The sequence below is a fragment of the Oryctolagus cuniculus genome, chromosome 12, assembly GCF_964237555.1.
Source record: "Oryctolagus cuniculus chromosome 12, mOryCun1.1, whole genome shotgun sequence".
In the NCBI taxonomy this organism is placed as follows: domain Eukaryota; kingdom Metazoa; phylum Chordata; class Mammalia; order Lagomorpha; family Leporidae; genus Oryctolagus; species Oryctolagus cuniculus.
Genome location: NC_091443.1, coordinates 90,233,190 through 90,254,573, shown reverse-complemented (window position 1 = coordinate 90,254,573; position 21,384 = coordinate 90,233,190). Strand labels below are relative to the sequence as shown.

Sequence of the window (21,384 nt, the reverse complement as noted above, 5' to 3'; positions counted from 1 at the left end):
ACACACACTGATACGGTTGAGCTCTCTCAGAAACTTACGTATTTCAGCTGGCTACAGGTACCGACAACTACATCTGCAGGTCTTTCCCAGGTATACTTAGGTTTTCTGTTTTTCTTTGCCTCCCTCTCTTTTAGGGTCAGGTATCCTCAGCAAGCCAGGCTCCAGCAGGAGACCACGCCCTTCGTCTCTTCTCCCCGATCCACTCGAACGTAGTTGCTGGGTGCATGATGCTCGCGGGACATTTACTCGGAGATTTGTGATACTAGGTTCTAGCCACACTGTATGGTACATTACCCGTGTTTTAAGACTAACTTTCTAAAGTTTTATTTAATTGAAAGGCAGAGAGAGAGAGATCTTCCATCCGTAGTTCATGCCTCAGCTGGCTGCAATAGCCAGGGCTGGGCCAGATTAAAACCAGGAGCCAGGAAATCCAATCGGGTGCCCCACTTGGGACTCAAGTACTTGGGCCATCACTTGCTGCCTCTCAGGCGCATTAGCAGGAAGCTGGATGGAAAGCAGGGGTGGGACTGGATCTCAGAAACTCTGATAGGGAAGTGTGGGCGTCCCAAGTGGCTCTTTGACCCAAATGTGCTGCAACCCTTGTCTCAAGGCTGACTTTTAAGTGGCTTTTCTTGTACAAAAGCTTTCTCATTTAAAAAAAATCCCCCTTTGAAGCTGAAGTATCATATTTCTAGAATCTCTCTATCCCCTTTCTCTTCTGCTTGCAAAGTGCCTGGTGCGTTCTTTGTGGCACCACACCTTGCCAAATGCAGCCATCCGTGCCCAGCGTACAATAGCAACGTTCTGTTTTCCAGCCGTTTCTCTTACAGCCGCAGGGGCATGAGGTCCAGGGTTCGTCTTCCCAGTTACTGCCAGAGTCCGGCTTTGTAACACGGATCATCATGTCCATAAGCGGTTTCCTTTCATTGCCTAACCGCTAAGCCAAACACCAACATTTTAGGGTTTTGTTTGGGGAGCGTCCTTCTTTGGATACTAATTTCTGTTGGGTTATGGGCTAGAAATTAACTAATAGGGGCTGGCACTGTGTGAAGCCACTGCCTGTGAAGCCAGGCATCCCACATGGGTGCTGGTTCGAGTCCCGGCTGCTCTTTGAATCCAGCTGCCTGCTAATGGCCTGGGAAAAGCAGCAGAAGGTGGCCCAAGTGCTTGGGCCCCTGCACGCATGTGGGAATCCTGAAAAAAGCACGAGGCCCCTGGCTTCAGCTTGGCCCGGTACTGGCCATTGTGGCCATCTGGGGAGTGAACCAGCGATGAAAAAACTCTCTGACTCTGATGTTCAAAATAAATACAATATATCTTTTTTTTTAACTAGCAAACAATTATTGCTTATCAAAACAGAAGCGGCATGTCCTGTGCAGGCTTCATTTCTTACGTGGACTGGCATGGGTTTGGTTCACCCAGGGGTCCGAGCGGCAGGAGGCTCTGAGGCAATGTGCTCGCATGATCTTCCCAGGCAGGAAAAAGAACACGGCCACTCACGAAGCGCCTCCTAAAGGCTTTAGCATGCAAAGGACTTAGATCCCTTTGGCTCATATCTCATTGGTCAAAGCAAGCTACACAGCCATGCCCAAGTCCAGGGGAGGGTTACAGAAGTGTGATCGCGTTATGTGCCTGGAAGGATGAGAGACTTGCTTGCAAGATGCTTCCTCCCGAGGCACACCCTGGCCTCAGGCAAGGCTTGCTGGGGGCTGTGGAGCTGTTCGGGCCCGCAGCACACCGCCTGTGCGTGTGCGAGACCAGCCCTGCCCCACACTGTTGCAGGCAGTAACCAGGGCGCCTCTCTCCATATGGCTTTCATTACAACTTCATTTCATTAGGAAACCAGTGGGGGTATGCCGTAGCATTACAGAAATTCGGGGGATGGGTCCCACCACGTTGCTTACAAACCCAGCAATGCCTCCTTCCAATATTCATCAAGGAAAAATAAACTCGTGGGGTGATCTCATTTCCTTTTTTTTTTTTTTTCCCAAAGACTTTGGCCAAGAAGCATCGTTTGAAAATCTGTGCTAGTGATGGGAAGGAAAACACTGCAGAGAACAGGGGCGTGTTAGGATTAGATAGTGCTGACAAGGATGTATTGTTAATGCCACTTTCCTTTCCCGGAAAGAGCTTTCAGACTGTATTAAATATTGTCAAAGTAGGGCCGGCGCTGTGGTGCAGTAGGTTAAGCTTCTGCCTGTGGTGCCGGCATCCCATATGGGCACAAGTTCGTGTCCTGGCTGCTCCTCTTCTGATCCAGCTCTCTGCTATGGCCTGGGAAAGCAATGGAGGATGGCCCAGATGCTTGGGCCCCTGCACCTGAGTGGGAGACCTGGAAGAGGCTCCTGGCTCCTGGCTCCTGGCTCCTGGCTTTGGATCGGCTCAGCTCCAGCCGTTGGGGCCATTTGGGGAGTGAACCAGAGCATGGAAGACCTCTCTCCCTGTCTCCCCCTCTCTCTAACTCTGCCTCTCAAATAAATAAATCTTAAAAAAAATTTCTCAAAGTTTATTTGAACATCATTTGAAATGGACCCCAGTGTTCTTGGGCTTCGTTGGTCGTGGTTTAGAAGTAGAGAGACAGTGAGTGGGAAAAAGGCTGGTGGGGGCTCCTTGGAGTAACAGGAAGGATCACACTGGACCCCTATGCACAGTTATGGGCTTGGATGTCAGGGTCACTGGCTGTGTGGCCTTGGGAAGGTCCTTCAAGTCCTCAAGCCTAAGGTTGTCATGGTTACGGGGTGGAAATTGCAGCTCCTGCAGCCCAGGCACGCGGAATAAACGCAGCAATGGGTCAAAGCCCTCGGCCGCATTGCCAGCACTCCGTCCCTTGGAAAAGGCGGTGGAGAGGGCACGTGGGGGGTCAGGGTCGGGAAGGATGAGACCCTGTCTCAGGAGTCACAGAGGCAGGACGCTGTGGTCCAATGTCCAGAATTTCCCCACGGTCACAGGGCCCCGTCCCCCCTCGGATTGCTACCATTGCTTCCCCGCCTCCCTCCTGCTTCCACACCTCACTTCAAGGGCCTTTTAGCCTTTCTGGATACCTTCCTCCTTTTTTGATTTATTTATCTGAAGCAGTTACAGAAAGAGAGGGAGAGGAGGAGAGGAGAGAGAGGTGTCCTCCATCCACTGGTTCACTCCCCAGATGGCTGCCAATGGCTGGAGCTGAGCAGACCTGAGGCCAGGAGCCGGGAGCTTCCTCTGGGTCTCCCACATGGGTGCAGGGGCCCAAGCACTTGGGCCATCTTCCACTGCTTTCCCAGGCCATAGCAGAGAGCTGGATTGGAAGTGGAGCGGCCAGGACTCCAACCAGCGTCCGTATTGTATGCCGGCGCTGCAGTTGGCACTCCACCCTCTACACCACAGTGCTGCCCCTCTAGCATCCTTTTTAAATGGACTCTTCCACGTCTCTGGATTTTGTCCTCTTTTCTCTTTGCTTATCTTTTTCTTCTCTGAATTGTTCCATCACTGCCCCCCGATCTCCATTACCCCTTCTCTGCCATTCCCTCTTGCACCCTGTATGAGCTGTTCGCGGTGGGCGATCTGGACACGTGTCTGTGCTGTTCCCGCTGCCTGCCTGTGCGCTCTCCTCCCCGAGCCCGGCCCTCAGCTTCTTCCAGCCGTCGTGATCTGTCTCAGCCACTAACGTCTGTTCCGAGGACTGGATCTGATCGACTCAGCGACAAGGGCATAAAACGCGTACAAAGTTGGGGGCTCTCTTTTTCCTGCAGGTACTAAAATTTCAATAAAGTATGAGCCCTTTAGACTGAGGAATAAATCTGGAATAATAACTTCTGACAATAAAAAGTGATGGAGCGTGTTTTCTTTGGGGGCAGGAGACTTTTCCTGCCAAATATACTTACTTATAAAAGCTGCTCTGCTTTGATTTTTAAAAATTTTTAAATGACACTGCCTTAAAATGTATTTATTTATTTGAAAGGCCGAGAGAGAGAGAGAGAGAGAGAGAGAGAGAGAGAAAGATCTTCCATCCATTCCCCAAATGCCCACTATAGCCAGCTAGGCCAGGCCAAAGCCAGGAACTAGAAATTGAATCTGGGTCTCCCCTGTGGGTGGCAGGGACCCAAATATTTGAACCACACCTCCCAGGGTGTGCACTAGCAGGAAGCTGGGATGGAGAGCAGACACAGAACATGGGATGTAGGCACTCAAAGCTTAAGGCCGGCGCCGCAGCTCACTAGGCTAATCCTCCGCCTGAGGCGCTGGCACCCTGGGTTCTAGTCCCGGTCAGGGCGCCGGATTCTGTCCCGGTTGCCCCTCTTCCAGGCCAGCTCTCTGCTGTGGCCAGGGAGTGCAGTGGAGGATGGCCCAAGTGCTTGGGCCCTGCACCCCATGGGAGACCAGGAGAAACACCTGGCTCCCGGCTTCGGATCAGCGCGGTGTGTCGGCCGCAGTGGCCATTGGGAGGTGAACCAACGGCAAAGGAAGACCTTTCTCTCTGTCTTTCTCTCTCACTGTCCACTCTGCCTGTCAAAAAGCAAACAAACAAACAAACAAAAAAACCCAGCAGCTTAACCACAGTGCCAAATGCCCACCCTCGCTTTGGTATTTTAGACTACGAAACAGATTCAGACAAAGCTAGAGTCAGATTCAGCCACCTTGTGGCACATGGAAGTGTTTCAGTTGAATCAGTCCGGGGCTCAAAATGATTTAATTCCACAGAGATTGTGTGCAGCAGATGTAACAGTTCATTTCCGGTAAAACAGTTCAATGTAGATTTTTCATTCTTTTTGTGTTTTACCAACTTTTATGTACTTTAAGGGAATATGAAGTCCATTTTATATATTCACAAATGGCATGAACCTAACAAAGGCCTCACGCACCTTGGCAGTGCCCTGGTGACGTGGGGATTGCACAGCCAGGCTACTGTTCACCGTGGGCCGCACGCTCAGGCTTATGTTTCTCAGTGGCCTATAAAAATATTCAACCTTTGTGGTGGGCACTTGGCCTAGGCGTTAAGATGCCTGCATCCCGTATAAGAATACCAGGGTTCAATTCCCAGCCCTAGCTCCCGACTCCTGTTTCTGGCTTACAGCAGACCCTGGGAGGTAATTTGGTTTCCTGCCACCTGCATGGGAGACCTGGATTGAGCTCCTGGCCCCCCAGCTATTGTGGGCATTTGGGGAGTGAACCAATGGATGGAGACTCTTTGTTGTGCTAGAAAATTTTTTGGACCCTTAAAAATATTGGTTCTCAAGTTTGAAAAATAAAAAAATTACTAAATGCAGAATTAAAGACCTGTAAATCAAAACCTTCAATCCATTGGCTCCTGCCCAATAATCCCGTGACTGTGTATACATTATACTTCACGTGGGAGGTGGATTTGGTGCGGCGTTTGAGGTGAGGTAGGATGGGTCTTCCTCTGGGGGGTGGGGCACAGCCCCCTGTGTCAGAAATTAGAAAATCTGAATCCAAGTGGAAAAACAGGAAACCACTTCTCCAGAATAACAGGAATTTCCAGGCACAAATGGAGGCTGGGGGCTGGGTAGAAGCCGGGACTTCGTGCTTGCCCTGAAACAGCTGAGCAGGGCCCCAATATCGCCGCAAAAACAACCCCACGTGGAGCCAGCCATTTTTATCAGAGTTCCTTCCGGAGAGCGGCGGCTCCCTGGAGGCCCCAGGATGCTACGGACTGAATTGTGTCTCCCTAAATTCGCAGGATGAAGCCCTGATCCTATGTGGGAGACAGGGCCTTTAGGAGGTGGTAGTGGTGAGGTGAGTGTGTTAGCCAGCTTCTTCCCACTCTAAAGGAACGCCTGAGGCAGGCTCATTTTATAAAGGAGAACGGTTTAATTTGGCCCACGGTGCACCATCAGGCAGAGCTCCCACTGGCTGGGCCTCTGGGGAGGGTGTTCTTGCTGCCGCCCAGAGATGGGTCATGTGCCTCGTCTGTATCTGTCAGTCATGGCCCCACCCAAATGGGCTCCTTCAGTCTGGTCACTTGGTCAAGCCCTACCTGTGACTGGATGAAGTTTCCACCTAGCTGGTGCCATTAACATCACACCTGGGGAACAGAACACCTGCATTCAGGCAGACAAAGATTCAGACCATGGCGGTAAGGTCGAGAGGGTAGAAACTTCAGCTGATAGAACCTGTGTCTCAGCCAGTGCCGCGGCTCACTAGGCTAATCCTCCACCTGCAGTGCCAGCACACCAGGTTCTAATCCCGGTCGGGGTGCTGGATTCTGTCCCAGTTGCCCCTCTTCCAGGCCAGCTCTCTGCTGTGGCCCGGGAGTGCAGTGGAGGATGGCCCAGATCCTTGGGCCCTGCACCGTGTGGGAGACCAGGAGGAAGCACCTGGCTCCTGGCTTTGATCGGTGCAGCGCGCTAGCGGCCATTTGGGGGGTGAACCAACGGAAACGGAAGGAAGATCTTTCTCTCTGTCTCTTTTTCTCAATAACTCTGCCTGTCCAAAAAAAAAAAAAAAAAAAAAAAAAAAAAAAAAAAAAAAAAAAAAAGAAGAAGAAGAAGAAGAACCTGTGTCTGAATAGAAGAGGCTATAGCGCTCCCTCTCTCTCTCTCTCTCTCCTCTCTCTCCCAAGCAGACACAGCTGGACTGATGTGGGCATGCCCTGGGCTCACAGCTGAACTTCTGGGGCGGGGCGGGGGGGGGGTGCTTCCCTGCCCTTCTCTAAGCAGCACGAAGCCTTTTCGGAATACGTGACAAATTCATTCTTCGCCAGTATCCATTTCAAGGGCCACCGAACCATTAGCCACCCCACAGGCCCTCTCTTTGTGCCAGTCTGGACCAACGCCACACCCTTCATACCTCAATGTCATAGCCGATGCCGTGGGCCTTGCACATCTGCAGAAAAACGTAGGGGAAGACCAGCGAGAGATTGTTGTGCTGCAGCTGGGTGGTCATCACTGCATAGCGGCTCGTTGCCTTCGACTGCAAGAGGCCACAGGGGCTTGTCAGACTGTTGAACACATATTTAAATCGGCTCTTAACTTTAGAATAGGTGGAGATGGACAGAAAAGTCGCAAAGATAATATGGAGAGCTCTGGTATCCACCATACCTACTCTCTCCACTCTGTGCATCCGTTGGCGTGGTGCAACTGTCACAAGTATGGAACCAAGCTGTCGTATTGCTACTGAGGCCGTACTTTGTTTGGATTCCATTGGCTTTTCCCCAATCCCCTGTTTCTGTGCAGGGGTCCTACCCAAGGTACCACGTTCTATTTAGTCATCCCGCCTCGTCAGGTCTCTCTGGGCTGTGACTGTTTTTCATACTTTCTCTGCTTTTGATGATCCTGGCAGTTTTCAGAAGCACTGATCAGATATTTTGTAAAAGGTCCTTCGATTTGGGTTTGTCTGGTTCTTTCTTTCTTTCTTTCTTTCTTTCTTTCTTTCTTTCTTTCTTTCTTTCTTTCTGACAGGCAGAGTGACAGTGAGAGAGAGATAGAGAGACAGAAAGAAAGGTCTTCCTTTACTGTTGGTTCACCCTCCAATGGCCTCTGCGGCCAGCGTGCTGCAGCCAGCGCACCGCGCTTATCCGAAGGCGGGAGCCAGGTGCTTCTCCTGTTCTCCCATGCGGGTGCAGGGTCCAAGCACTTGGGCCATTCTCCACTGTACTTCCGGGCCACAGCAGAGAGCTGGACTGGAAGAGGGGCAACCGGGACAGAATCCAGCGCCCCGACCTGGACTAGAACCCGGTGTGCCGGCACCTCAGGCAGAGGATTAGCCTATTGAGCCACGGTGCTGGCCTGTCTGGTGCTTTTCAAACAATTAGGCTGCAGTCTTATGTGTGTGGGTTTTCAGATTTTTAAATTTATTTATTTGAGAGGCAGAGTTACAACAGTGACAAGGAGAGACAGAGAGAGCTCTTCCATCTGCTGGTTCACTCCCTAAATGGCCACAACGGCAGGAGCTAAGCTGATCGGAAGCCAGGAGTCAGGAATTTCCTCCAGGTCTCCCATGTAGGTGCAAGCGCCCAAGGACTTGGGCCATCCTCCACTGCCTGTGCAGGCCATAGCAGAGAGCTGAATCGGAAAAGGAGCAACCAAGACCAGAAATGGTGCCCATATGGAATGTCGGCACCACAGGTGGAAGATTAACCCGCAGCACCAGTCCCTCTTGTGTTTTTGAGAGGAAGAGGTACACTGCTGTTTTTCATCACCCATCAGTCAAGGTCAAGGCCACCCACAGGACTTCTCATTGATGTGCATCATCATCATTCGGGAAAATCAGCTTCTGTTATCACAGCAAACACTGCGTAGTTTCCTCTGCTGGAAGATACTCCCCACTCACCCCCCCCAACACCACACCCTTTAGAAGCCTTCTGTAAGTGGACCCGCCTTTTTAAGGTGGCCTTTTAATACAAGTTCTTTTCTTTGGAAAACTATGATTCTTTACTGTGCTTGCCTCTCAATGGGAGCTATCTCAAAGAGACTGGTTACAGAAGGCCCCAAGTATTTTGGTTATGCATTTCCTAAAGCCACTGCAATTTCATCCGTGTAAAATGACATATTAGGTCCTGGCAGTCGTGTCGCCTGCCCTTTGTGAGCCGTTGACAATCAGCCCTGTTCCTCCTTGGAGAAGTGGAAATTTGGAGAACTGCCTGCAAGGCATGGCCAACCTGACGACAGAGAGGAGGTAGGAGCCTGGTCAGCTCTGGAATTTGGGGGATCCTTGTGTGCTGGGCAACCCCGTGCCAGGAATTGTGCTGTGGCTTGGAGCCGGGGAAGGCAAAGGAGGCGCCGCTCATCCCAAGCTGGGACCGCAGGGACCTGGCGCTCACCTGCAGACACACCCGAGGTAACACCGGGGAGCTGGGGCTGACTGAGTAGGTCCTTCCCCTCTTGCACGCTGCTCCCCCCCACATACACATGCACACACACACACATTCCCATACCTGCACCCACACACATACACACACATTCCCATACCTGCACTCACACTCATATACACATGCTTACACACACCCACACACACTCCCATAACCACACACACACACTCATATACACACATGCGTACACATACATTCCTATACCCACACACACACACACATACACACACATTCCCATACCCACACACACTCATACATACACACTCATACACACACACGCATATACACACATTCCCATACCTGCACACACACACACACGCATACACTCACACATTCCCATACCTGCACACACACACATACACACACACTCAGAGTTCATGGCTGCCTTTGGGGGCATCCTTCTCCACCACGCAGGCTTTTCTCTCCACATTTACATCAGCACTGTCCCCAGGGGGCACACCATCGGTCCCATTCACTGAGGCTGCTCTTGCTACACGGAAGTAGAGTCCACATCTCCAAACGTGTTAGCCCATCTCCGGCTAAGGCACTCTGAGTTATGCATCTCCACTGCTGTTGTCCTATTTGTAGCCATTGGGACTGTAAAAATACATATTTATTTATTTGAAAGGCAGAGACAGAGTGACAGACAGAGAGAGATCAATCTTCTGTCCACTGGTTTACTCCCAAAATGCCCACAACAGCCAAGTCTGAGCCACCCCAAAGCCAGGAGTCAGGAACTACACCTGGGTCTCCTATATGGGTGGCAGGGGCTCAAGTATTTAGGCCGCCATCTGTCGCCTTCCCAGGCTCATTAGCAGGAAGCTGGAGCAGAAGCTGGGGCTCGAACTGGCACTCTGATACGGGATATCGGTGTCACAGTGGCGGCTTAATCCTCTGTGGCACAAAGTTGATTAAAGATTTTCTTTAAAAGAAAATATGTTTGACCTTCCTAACCTGGTGAGTGCACATTCTTAGCACCTTGACTTATCATGAGCTGCCCTCCTGGCTGTCTCCCTTGCATGACTGGGGCAGGCACTGCTCAGTGTCTGAATCTATAGATCAGGTGTGATGCTAACACCAAAAAGGCATTCTGTGTTTACCAAACAGGAGAGAGAAAGAATGAATATAATAGATAAGGTGGATAGTACACTCCCCTCTGACTTAAGAACCTCTTCAAAAAGTGTAAATTCTGGGGCTGGTGCTGTGGCATGGTAGGCTAAGCCTCTACCTGAGGTGCCAGCATCCCATATGGGTCACAGTCGAAATGCAAGCACGGGTATGCATTTGGCCTAGTGGTTAAAATGCCTTGTAGCTGGCACTGTGACGCAGGGTTAAAGCCCTGGCCTGAAGAGCTGGCATCCCATATGGGCGCCGGTTCTAGTCCCGGCTGCTCCTCTTCCAATCCAGCTCTCTGCTATGGCCTGGAAAAGCAGTAGAAGATGGCACAAGTCCTTGTGCCTCTGTACCCACACGGGAGACCCAGAAGAAGCTCCTGGCTCCTGGCTTTGGATCAGCCCAGCTCTGGCCATTGTGGCCATTTGGGGAGTGAACCAGCAGATGGAAGACCTCTCTCTGTGTCTGTCTGTAACTCTGCCTTTCAAATAACTAAATAAAATCTTAAGGAAAAAAAGTATAAAAGTGCTTTGAGGTAGAAGCAGGTGATTTTGTGAAGGCCAGAGGATGGTCTCGCCATTCCCAGAGATGCCAGCCCAGAGCAATCTGCCCAGGCCTCGCCCCTAGAGGACAGTGTGGTGCAAGGAGTCAGAATGATAGCTGTGGTTTATCTGGTTCCTGGCACTGTACTGGGTGCTCATTCAATCACCAGAAGCCAGAGACAGAAAATGATAGATTCAAGAGAAGTCACATGGAGTAAGTGGCCCGGCCAGGTTTCTAACTCCGAAGAACTTTTCCACTACAGAATTCTATCTGTGTCCTCACCACCAGCTCCCCAGGTCAGAGAGGTCTAGGGTGTGTTGGTGATGGGGATGGGAGTGTCCTCTTGTTTTAGATTCTTTACGAATCACAAGCCCGGGCTGGGGTGTGGGGAGCTGTAGTCTGCATGCCTAAAGCAGAGGAGACCTCAGGGTGGGCTGCCCTCACCTGGCGTCCTGTAACCAGCTCAGACCAGCCAGGGAGCCCTCCTGCGGGACGTGGGGCCAAGATACACAGCTCGGAGCTGGACGCTAGCTCCGGGCGTCTGCCTGCCTGTCTTGCTGACTGTGACCTCATCTTGTTCTGCTTTTTTTGTGACAGCATAAGACAAGTTTAGAAGACAAAATAACCTTGGCGTTACCTTATGGGTTCATGGCAATTATCGCGCAATCACACGCTCAGTAAGCAGGATGGAGTTCCAGCGTATTTACGGTTCATGTCCCTGTGCAAATGTGCAGGCTTCTAGACCTTTGCCGGGAAGACAGGCGTGGGGCACAGCCTGGCATGCAGAGTGAGCAGGGGGCCGGCACTGTGGTATAGTGGGTAAAGCCACTGCCTGCAGTGCCAGCATTCCATATGGGCACTGGTTCGAGTCCCGGCTGCTCCACTTCCGATCCAGTGGCCTGGGAAAGCAGCAGAAGATGGCCCAAGTCCTTGGGCCCCTGCACCCACATGGGAGACCTGGAAGAAGCTCCTGGCTCCTGGCTCCTGGCTCCTGGCTCCTGGCTTCAGATCGGCACAGCTCCGGCTGTTGCAGCTAACTGGGGAGTGAACCAGCGGATGGAAGACCTCTCTCTCTCTCTGCCCCTCCTTCTCTGACTTTCAAATAAATAAATAAATCTTAAAAAAGAGAGAGAGCGAGCGAGAGAGCGCGAGCAGGCCTGCTGGCCATGCCCTTCCAGACCGACCAAACGGCTGAGCCAGAACTCCTCTTGGCCTGATCCTGTGACCCCTGCCCCCAGAACTCCTCCAAAGCCACACTGTCCTCTGGGGTGGGGTGGGGGTGAGGCCTGAGCAGATTGTCCTGGGCTGTCAACATATTGGGGATGGTGTGGCTGTCCTCCGGGCTTCACAAAAAGCTGCCCAATACTACCAATAAGCCTTTCATGACAAAGGGATCTGGGCTTTGCTACTCAAAAGAGCCGCTTACTGAACTCGGCTTCACCTCAGTTTCCGACTTTGTAAAACAGGTGTTAGAATTCTCATCGTTATCTATTTCTTGGGGTTTTCGTGGATAATTAAAGAAGAAATCATAGTACAAATGAGAAACAGCAAAGGTTGCAGGACCTGTTCCCTTCTGAAGCCACACAATCCGTTTAGGCTTGCCAAGGCTCAAAAATGAAATCGCCATTTGGAGCTGAAGCACTTAATGCTTAACGCCCTTGGATCTCACAGTTCCACGTTTCAGCACCCTGGAGTAAAGAGCTCTTTTTGGGGAGAGTTTTCTCATGGGTGTTGACCAGAGAATGCTTTAGAGCTGAGCTTATGTCCCCCACCCCCTGCCCGTGCCCACCCCGAGCTGGACCCCTGTGGCGCTCAGCCAGTGCGCGGCAGGGGGCAGGCCACTGGGATGGAACACACTGGCTCTCAGTGTGGCAGCTCCGGGGTTAAATCAGGCTCCACCACGTGCTTGCTTGGTCACCTCGGACACCTTGCTTCAATCTACCTCAGTCTTCCAAAACTGGAAAGGTAGTCACAGTGCCTGCTTCATATATTGGGTTATATAAAGATTCTCATAAGCACTTATTAGTGTTGCTAACGTGGCATCTCATATGGATGCCGGTTCAAGTCCTGGCTGCTCTGCTTCCGATCCAAGTCCCTGCTGATGCGCCTGGGAAAGCAGCTGAAGATGGCCCAAGTGCTTGGGCCTCTGCACCCATGTGGGAGACCCGGATGACGCTCCTGGCTCCTGGCTTCTGCCTTGCCCAGCCCCAGCCATACGGCCATTTGGGGAGTGAACAGCGGATGGAAGACCCCCACATACACACCCCCACCCCGTTTCTCCTCTGTAATTCTGTGAGCTCTTTGCTATCCGTCTCTGCGTCCTCTGGACTTGGCAGGGTGCCTGGCGCAGAGTAGGAGCTGAGTACAGTTCAACAAGCATTTACTTCCAGACGGTTCCTGACGGTGAGGGTGATGGCTGGTGGGGACTTGGGACACGACCTGGCACAATATTACTCCTAAAAGATTCTGCAAGACAAGGACCATTTCAGAAGGGAAGGCTGGGGCCGGCGCTGTGGTGCAGCAGGTTAACGCCCTGGCCTGAAGCGCTGGCATCCCATATGGGCGCCAGTTCTAGTCCTGGCTGCTCCACTTCCGATCCAGCTCTCTGCTGTGGCCTGGGAAAGCAGTAGAAGATGACCAAGTCCCTGGTCCCTGCACCTACATGGGAGACCTGGAAGAAGCTCCTGGTTCCTGCCTTCGGATTGGTGCAGCTCCGGCCATTGCAGCCATCTGGGGAGTGAACCATCAGATGGAAGACTCTCTCTCTCTCTCTCTCTCTCTTTCTGCCTCTCCTTCTCTCTGTGTAACTCTGACTTTCAAATAAATAAATAAATCTTAAAAAAAAAAAAAGAAGAAGAAGAAGGGAAGGCTGCAGCACTGCGGGATGGGCCCGGGCCCTGCTGGGACTCCTCAAAGCCTGTGGGCCGCCCTACAGCACAGCACGCGAGGCTGCCCAGGGCAGGGCTGGGACAGAGCTCCATCCTGTGGGCGCCACAATAAAATCAAGTCCCCCAGGAGGCCCTGGGGGTCGTTCAGCCCTCCCTTGGCTTACAGACGGGGCAGCTGAGGCCATGGGATGAGGTGGTAATTCCTGGCCCCCGACTCCCAGGCTGGGGGCCACGGCGAGGACGTACGTGGGGGAAGTCCAGAAGTGGACCCGGTCTAGCGAATCCGGGCGATGAAGAGTGGGCGCCGCGTGATTGGTGGACGCCTGGTCTCGTTAAGCTACCTTTCTAAATCACAATCTAACGAGAGTGCTTCCAGCTAAATAAAGGAAGCCCGACATCCTCCTTTTCACTGGAGAATATAATTTTGCTTCAGCCGCAATTTAAATTGATTCCGTTCTGAGCGCCGGCGCTTGGAGTGTGGCGCGCCTTCTATTTTCGCCATGATACTTGTTTTGACAGTGATGCATTTCCGTTGACATAGTTGAAATCCTTATGCAATAAATCTCTGCCTGAAAATTAATCATGTTGATAATATTCTGAGAATTAATAACACCCATTGCTCAAATCATTAACTTAAAAAAAAAAAGGAGCTTCCAAAATCTGTTCCCGGCAGTAAGGGGACCCACAAAATAAATGCACGTTTGATAAAATAATCCAAGTAGCAGTTTAACAAGCGTAAACTTGAGTGTGGCTGCAATAACACAGAACTATTGTTTAAGGGTTGGCAGGGGCTGATGAGCTCTTGTTTGAGTTACGGAGCAGGCATCCGCATGCATAATGAACTGCTCTCTGCATTATTAATGTGCTGCTTATTTAGCCTCGTCTGTCTGGAAGATAATGTATCCTAACTCTAATGAGTGATTGGTTTTATACATAATTACAGTAGCAGCCGTCGCGAGGAACGCAGGCACCCCCCCAAAGAAGGAGTTCTAAAAATAAAGTCATCACGCAAACCCCGTTGTTGTTGCATTCTATCAAAATCAAACCCGAAGCGTTCGAGAATTCATAATAAATTACCGGCGACAGACTCATTATTAACATCATAATTTAACACAAAAGGTTTTACTTAATCATTCATTACGGATCATGTGCGGTTAAAATGCATATAAACGACTTGGGTTGCTTTAAGATGTTTGAAAGATGCTCCCTTTCGGCCGCTCACCAACGCGCTGTAGGGCGTGGAGAGAGCGAGCGAATGAGAGCGAGCTCGAGCGATCGAGAGAGAGAGAGGACGGATAGAAGAGGGTTAACCATTTATGCCATTTCTGGCAGGAGGTTAATTAAAAGTTCCAGGGTTGTAAGGTGATGCCTTTCATGTCTGGGATTCCTCAGACCCTGTTTACACCATCAGGTGGGCGTTTGTGGTTTGTAGAGGAGCCTGCGTCAGAAGCCGGTCCCGCCGGCCTCCTGTCTCCCCGGCCCTGCCACCTGTTCCTGAACATCCAGCGAGGGCCAGGTTTGCTTGCATCGCCCACTGTTCTGTGACTCTGACAGCGCCCTGGCTGTCCCCGCACTCCCATCCAAGCCTTTCCTTTTCCCTCCGTCTCCAAAGCGGGTGCCGACACCTGCCTGACGGTGACCCTGACGCCCCGCGGGCTGCTCACACCTGCTCAGGGGGCTTTAGTTTGGGTGTGAAGCATGCTGTGTATACATCCGAACGCGCGCCTTTTAAAACCGGGCCTCATCGCGGGTGTGCGTGCTGGGGAGCGTCCGTGCACCCAGGCGCCGTTGGCACCAGGCTGAGAACATCCATTTATCTTTCTGAAACCCAAAGCACTTTCAATTTATCCCCGCATCAGAAAGCCTGCCTCGCTTTTCCTCGGTGATTGTAGAGACGTTTGAATTATTGCAGATCATAACGCAGTTCCTAAAAGTGTTTAAGACCCTTGATCGCAGGAGAATTCCCGGATGTTGCCTGAAGCTAGGAATGAAACCTACAGGCAAGAGGAGTGGGGACCGGAGCCTGCTTCCGATTCTGAGCACAGCCCGGGCTCCCGGCCTTCTGCGGGAACACACTTAAAGACAGCAGATTGCCTTGGCACATCTCGCGTTGAATACTAACTCAGCTTCCAGCTCCCTTATAGAGGTGGCCTGGAGTTTGGCTCACTACGAGGGCCTCGAGTTGTGGTGCTGTCGCTCACCCTGGCACTGAGCCTTGGTGATAAGGGAGGCCACAGGAGGAGTCGGACCTGGGAGAGTCTCAGCAAGGTTCTGCCCCCCCCCCCCACCCATTTGTGCTTCTCTTTTTAAAGAGATCAAGGAGATTCCAGGAGCCAGGTCTGTGCTGTACCCCAGAGGACAGCCCTCCCTGGAGTGACCGTGGGGACCCTGGCCAGAGGCAAGGTGGCTCCCGGAGCAGGAAGGCAGGAGCTGCTCGGACAAAGGTGCTTCTGGGACACCTGGGTGGGGCCTGTTAACCACAGGTGTCCCTTTGTCTACCACACGTGGATTCCAAGGGGCATTTCCTTTGCAAAGAGAGCCTGAAGTCCACCGGTGCTGGAGAGCGGAAGTATTCTCACGCCATGGGACACTCGGTCCCCTTGACCTTGGTTCTCTGTCCCCGTGACTAATGTAGCCTGATCCAGCAGGTGCCTACTCCCCCACCGAGGTCCACCCTTGTCACCCAGGGTGCTGGGTGTGTGTGTGCCGGGGGGTAAACCTTCACCGGCTGCAGGGCCCTGGCCCCAGCCACACTACCGATGGGGTTCATGGTGAGAAGGAAGGCTGTGGCCGTGGCAAGAGGAAGCAAGCCGGGAAGTTGGGGTTTTCCTGTAATTACAGAAATCATTCCAATATCCGAAGGAGGGGAGCGACAGGCTCAGATTTGCAAGGATCTTAGGAAAAGCTGTTTTAATGCTAATGCCAGCCTCAAGTCCTTGGGTCCCTGCCACCCTGTAGGAGACAGGTTGAGTTCTGGGCTTCTTGGCTTCAGCCTGGTTTAGCTCTGGCTGTCGTGGGCATTTGAGGAGTGAACCAGCAGATGGGAGATCTCTCTCTCTTTCTCCCTGTAACTTTTACATAAATAAACATTAAAATACAAAAAAATATTACTAGTGTGAGGTTCTGAAAGCCAAAACTGAGACTGTGCATTTGTGGGGGGTGAGAGGTCACCTCTGGGGCATTTTGGCAACCGGGACCCACCAGACCTGGTGACCGAGTGGCTGTCAGGGTGGGGTTGGGGATGTCAGCACACTGCAGGCTGAGCACCGAGCACAGTGTGGCACAAGGAAGGGGATGAACGTGGCTTTGCAAGGCTTCATTGTCCCAGAACTCTGTGGAATATCCTTCCAGGAGTCCGAGGCTCAAAAGAAAGATCAGGGCTGGAAAAAGTTGGGTTCTGTCGGAACCTTCTGGGAACCCGAGCAGCAAGTGGGTGAACTGCTGGGCCAGGGAAGGGCGAAGAGAACTGCGGTGGGGAACAAAACCCAGAACCCTCCAGGCTCTTCCACGCTCGCCGGCAGGGCTGCCCCCTCCCTGGACCACCCGCTCCGCTCTCTGACCACGCGCTTGCATGTCCCCGGACACATCTCAGAAGGCTTGTGGCCGGTGAGCCCTCGGTCCTTACCACTCCCCAAAGGGCCTCGGCACACAAGGGCTGAGGAGGCGGCCGGGGAGTCCCGCTGAACATGCAGAATGGCCGGGCGCCTGCTTACCAGCACTGGCAGATTGCGAAGGAACCTCCTCTTCTTCTCCTTCTTGAGAACCAAGCGGGGCACCTCCAGGGTGCTCTGCCCGCAGTCCAGGCGGCCACTGGTCAGGTACAAGGTGAGCTGCGTCAGGGCCAGCTGGTCGCTGTAGGAGAGGTTGAGGCCTGTTGCCCACACCTGAGTGAAAGAGGAGCCGTGGAAGTCAGGGGTGAGGCTGGCAAATGGGAGAGAAAGCCCCACACCCCCTCGCCCCACCACCACAACCCGACTGTGAGACTTTACGGAGTAGCTGGCTTTGACTGGGTGTCTACACCCTTCGGCCGAGCGGCTGGGATCTGATCCTAATCCTGAGATTCACAGGTGTGAAAATGCTGGCCGAGGCAGCGTAACCCAGGCACGCAGCCCCTGAAGCGTTCCTAGGGACCTGCTTTTCCTGCCCTGGGTGTGGCATTTCCGAGGTGCCCAGCGCAATGCTTCACCTGAGACAGCGACAGCGGCCAGCAGCTTCAGCAGGCTGGGAACCAAAGTGGAGAAGAGAAGAGGGTCGGAGCACGGGCGTGTCGGGGTGAGAAGTGGGCAGCCTGCCTGGATGGTGGGAGACCCCTGGATGGTGGGAGACCCCGCGACGACGGCCTCTCTGGGAATCTCAACGCCATACTTAAGATGAGTTTCCCTTAGTGGTCAACCAGTGACCGCACCTTGTCCTGTGTGTACCCCAGGATTATTGGAAGGACATGATCACGCAGCAAAAATCCAGAGGCTTCCGGAAACAGACGCCTTGATTACGTCATCGTCAGCTCCTAGGTAGCTGAGTAGTGTCCGTTAATCCCCGTGACAAACGTTTAGTGAGCATCTACTGCATGTTACACTGGCGATGACAGAAGTAGGTCACGTGCTGCCGCTCCCCTCTCCCATGGCCCCCGTCAGTGCCCACTCCCGCAGTGAATCCTCCTCCCCAGGTGTGTCATTGTGGAGGCCACTACAGCGTCCAGGGCCAACGGCAGGCACAGGTTCTGCCATCGGGAGGGTGACAACAGACACATTCAGTTCATGACAGCACAGTGTAAGCAGACCAGAGACAGACTGGGTTTGCTTGCCATGGTGCACCACGAAAGCATCTGAACTTTTTTTTTTTTAAGATTTTATTTATTTATTTGAGAGGTAGAGTTACAGTGAAAGAGAGACAGAGAGAAAGGTCTTCCTTCCATTGGTTCACTCCCCAGACGGTCGCAATGGCTGGCACTGCGCCCATCCGAAGCCAGGAGCCAGGTACTTCTTCCCAATCTCCCATGCGGGTGCAGGGCCCAAGGACCTGGGCCATCTTCTCCTGCTTTCCCAGGCCACAGCAGAGAGCTGGATTGGAAGAGGGGCAGCTGGGACTAGAACCGCTGCCCATATGGGATGCCAGTGCCGCAGGCAGAGGATTAACCTACTGTGCCATGGAGCTGGCCCCCAGCATCTGAACTTTAAACAAGCAGTGAAAAGAGGACCGGCTCCCTTGTGTCGAGGGGCTCCAGGGTGCCAGGTGCTTTGCAAACATCTCAGAGCCGACGGCCTGCATGGGAGCCGTCACATGGCACAGGTGAAGCAGCAGCACCTCGGGGAAGTATCTGGGTCCACACACCAGGGAGTGGCGGTGCTGGGATACGAATCCAGTTCTGCCTGGCTCCAAGCCCACCACCCTCTTCCCGTTCCCTGCTGGAGGAGACGCACAGATCCCGGCCCAGCCAGTCTGTCCCCTGCGCCGATCCTCCAGTCCAATTCCAAGCTAAAGAGGCAGAGGGTCGGACCATGCTCGCATCTGATCCGATCCGTGCCATGCAAATGCCTCGTGGCGGAGAAAACATGAATTGTTGCCCTCCTGGAGTAGGCTGGAGTCAGCAGTAACGCAGTCTCACCGTCGGAAGTTGGAGACGCACACATTTGCGCGATGACTTGATGAAACACTTCTTCCTTCCAGGGGGCCCTCCTGCGCCCCCTTCACCGACTCTGCATGTCGAGACACATCACGCGTCAGCCCCGGAGTGGGCTCCTCCTCCCCGGATCTAGCAGTGAGTGAGCACTGAATGTAAATGGCATCATTAGGAGGATATTAAGAGGTCAAGTTCTTGAGGCCCCTTGCTAAACTGGAGCTAATTTCAGGAGTGGTATTTGCCCAGGAAATGCCCTTTTATAATAGCAAATAAATCACATTTGCAACAATGGCTCCAAATTCGCTGCCAAGTGTCTGTTGAGTGGTAAATATCCAATCTGTCAACTTAAATATTTCCTGCTGCATGGCAGAAAAATGTAAATCAGATGGGGACGGCAACTTTTCCTTCATCCGAGAAGGCGAACTTGGCATTCGTGTGTGTCAGGCGTTTTCTTCAGAGCCCCTGTCTGTCTGTGACCTTGATCGAAGGGAAACATACATACCGGGCATTCCTAATGGTTACGATAATACTATTAATGTTTTGGTGATGAGGCGTTTTGGAGGGAGGCAGCCCAGTGTCGGCGAGAGAGTAAGAACCAAGGACTCAGTGTACCCCCGGCCCACACAGAGGCTGTGAACTTGACTGAGACGCTCAGGCTCTCTCAATCTTGGTTACCCTGAAGTGTTACCGGAGCAAGTGATCAAGACCTACTGTGTGCTGTTTTGAAGGCAAAATAGAATAAATGCTAGGGCCGGTGCTGTGGCGTAGCAGGTCAAGCCACCGCCTGCAGTGCCTGCCTCTCATATGGGTGCTGGCTTGTTTCACAGCCGCTCCACTTCTGATCCAGCTCCCTGCTAATGCATCTGGGAAAGCAGTGGAGAATGGCCCAAGTGCTTGGGCCCCTGCACCCACATGGGAGACCCAGAAGAAGCTCCTGACTCCTGGCTTTGGATTGGCCCAGCTCTGGCCATTGTGGCCATTTGGGCAGTGAACCAGTGAATGGAAGATCTTTCTCTCTATAACTCTGCCTTTCAAATAAAATAAATCTTCAAAAATAAAATAGAATAAATGCACATAAAATTGCCTTATAAATTATAAATTTCAGTACAAACGTTACTTATGATTGATTTATAGAGGCAGAGAGACCTCCCATTTGATGGTTCACTCCCCAAATACCAGGGAGTGGAGAACTCGATCCTGGTTTCCCAAGTGCGTGGCAGGGAGTCAAGTACTTGAGACATTTCTTGCTGCCTCCCAAGGTGTGCAGGAAGCTGGGTTTGGAGTGGGCCCAGCTCAGATACGGGAGCCCCAGGTGGTGTTAACTTCCGGGTCCAGTGCCCTCCTGTAAGTGGAGCAGAGTTTCGGGGGGCGCACTTTCAGCCACGTTAACGAGTAGATTACCCCATTTCCTCGCTGTCTTCCCCCTATGTCTTTCCTTGCTCAATCCCACAGCAACCCCGTCCCGGAGGTGCTGCGGCTTGGGCGAGGTTACCACGGCGGGTTCTGAGGTCAGCAAGCGGCTTCGTGGTTTGCCTGAGATGGCAGAGTGCAGGCCAGACTCTGCCCCTGGCCTAGCGGGAACACCCTGGTCGGCAAAGGAGGGTGGAGACACGTTTCCTTCCGCCCCTTCCTCCACAGCAGGCCTGCCTGGTCGCTCCCGAAACTGTTCTGTTCCCCACCTGGCTTTTCCATTGAAGACACTGCCTGAGGCTTGTTCAGTGCCCAGGGGCTCCGGTCCGCCCTTCCCCCTGCCAGCCCTGCAGGGGAAGGTAGTGCGAGGGTTTTGTCCTCCCAGCAGCCTACCAGTGTGCCTGCAATTCCAGTGTTTCTCCCGGAACTGTGCCACCTGCATCCTCCACCTGCAGTGGGTTCCAGGCGGGTCTTATGCGGCTTGTTTCAGATTCAAGTGCAGCATGCGTTAGCCTCCCAGATTGGGGGGGGCGGGTATTTACGGAGCGGTTAGGACACTGCTTGGGATGCTAGCACCCCACATTGGAGCCCCTGGAGCAGAGTCCTGGCCTCGCTCCCCATTCCAGCTTCCTGCCGGTGCACATCCTGGGGGACAGCAGGTGATGGCTCAGGTGAGTGGGCCCCTGCCACTTGTGTGGGAGACCCGGATGGAGTTCCAGGTTCCTGGCTTTGGCCCGGCCCGGCCCTGGCTGTTGTGGGTGTTTTGGGAGTGAACTAGTGGATGAGATCTCTTTCTTTTTTTGCTTTTCAAATAAGTAAGTAGAGATTTAAACTCCAAATCAGATGTTAATGGTACGGAGAAAATGGAAATGCAATTGTTCACGAGGTGGGCCTAGGTCCTTGGGGACGTGCCTTGAGAGGGGGTGGGTTAAAGCCTGCTTGGAGCCAGCTGCTCTCTCTGCTTCCTGGCTGGCCAGGTGATCCTCCTGCCCCATCTCCACCCTCTA

The 21,384-nt window shown here is 52.7% G+C and overlaps 1 protein-coding gene across 3 annotated transcripts in view; it reads right to left on the bottom strand.

Annotated features, from left to right (window-relative positions):
- The window catches only part of IQCH (IQ motif containing H), a 232,755-nt gene that overhangs the window by 16,075 nt on the left and 195,296 nt on the right, over positions 1–21,384 (bottom strand). For 2 of the 3 annotated variants that reach the window (XM_008268850.4, XM_051821803.2), the window contains 2 exons: positions 17,061–17,231; positions 6,784–6,906 (listed from right to left, as the gene is read on the bottom strand). In XM_008268850.4, the coding sequence (XP_008267072.2) occupies positions 6,784–6,906; positions 17,061–17,231 (294 nt within the window). The remainder of the gene's footprint in view (positions 1–6,783; positions 6,907–17,060; positions 17,232–21,384) is intronic. The other variant, XM_051821802.2, reaches the window with a different exon arrangement.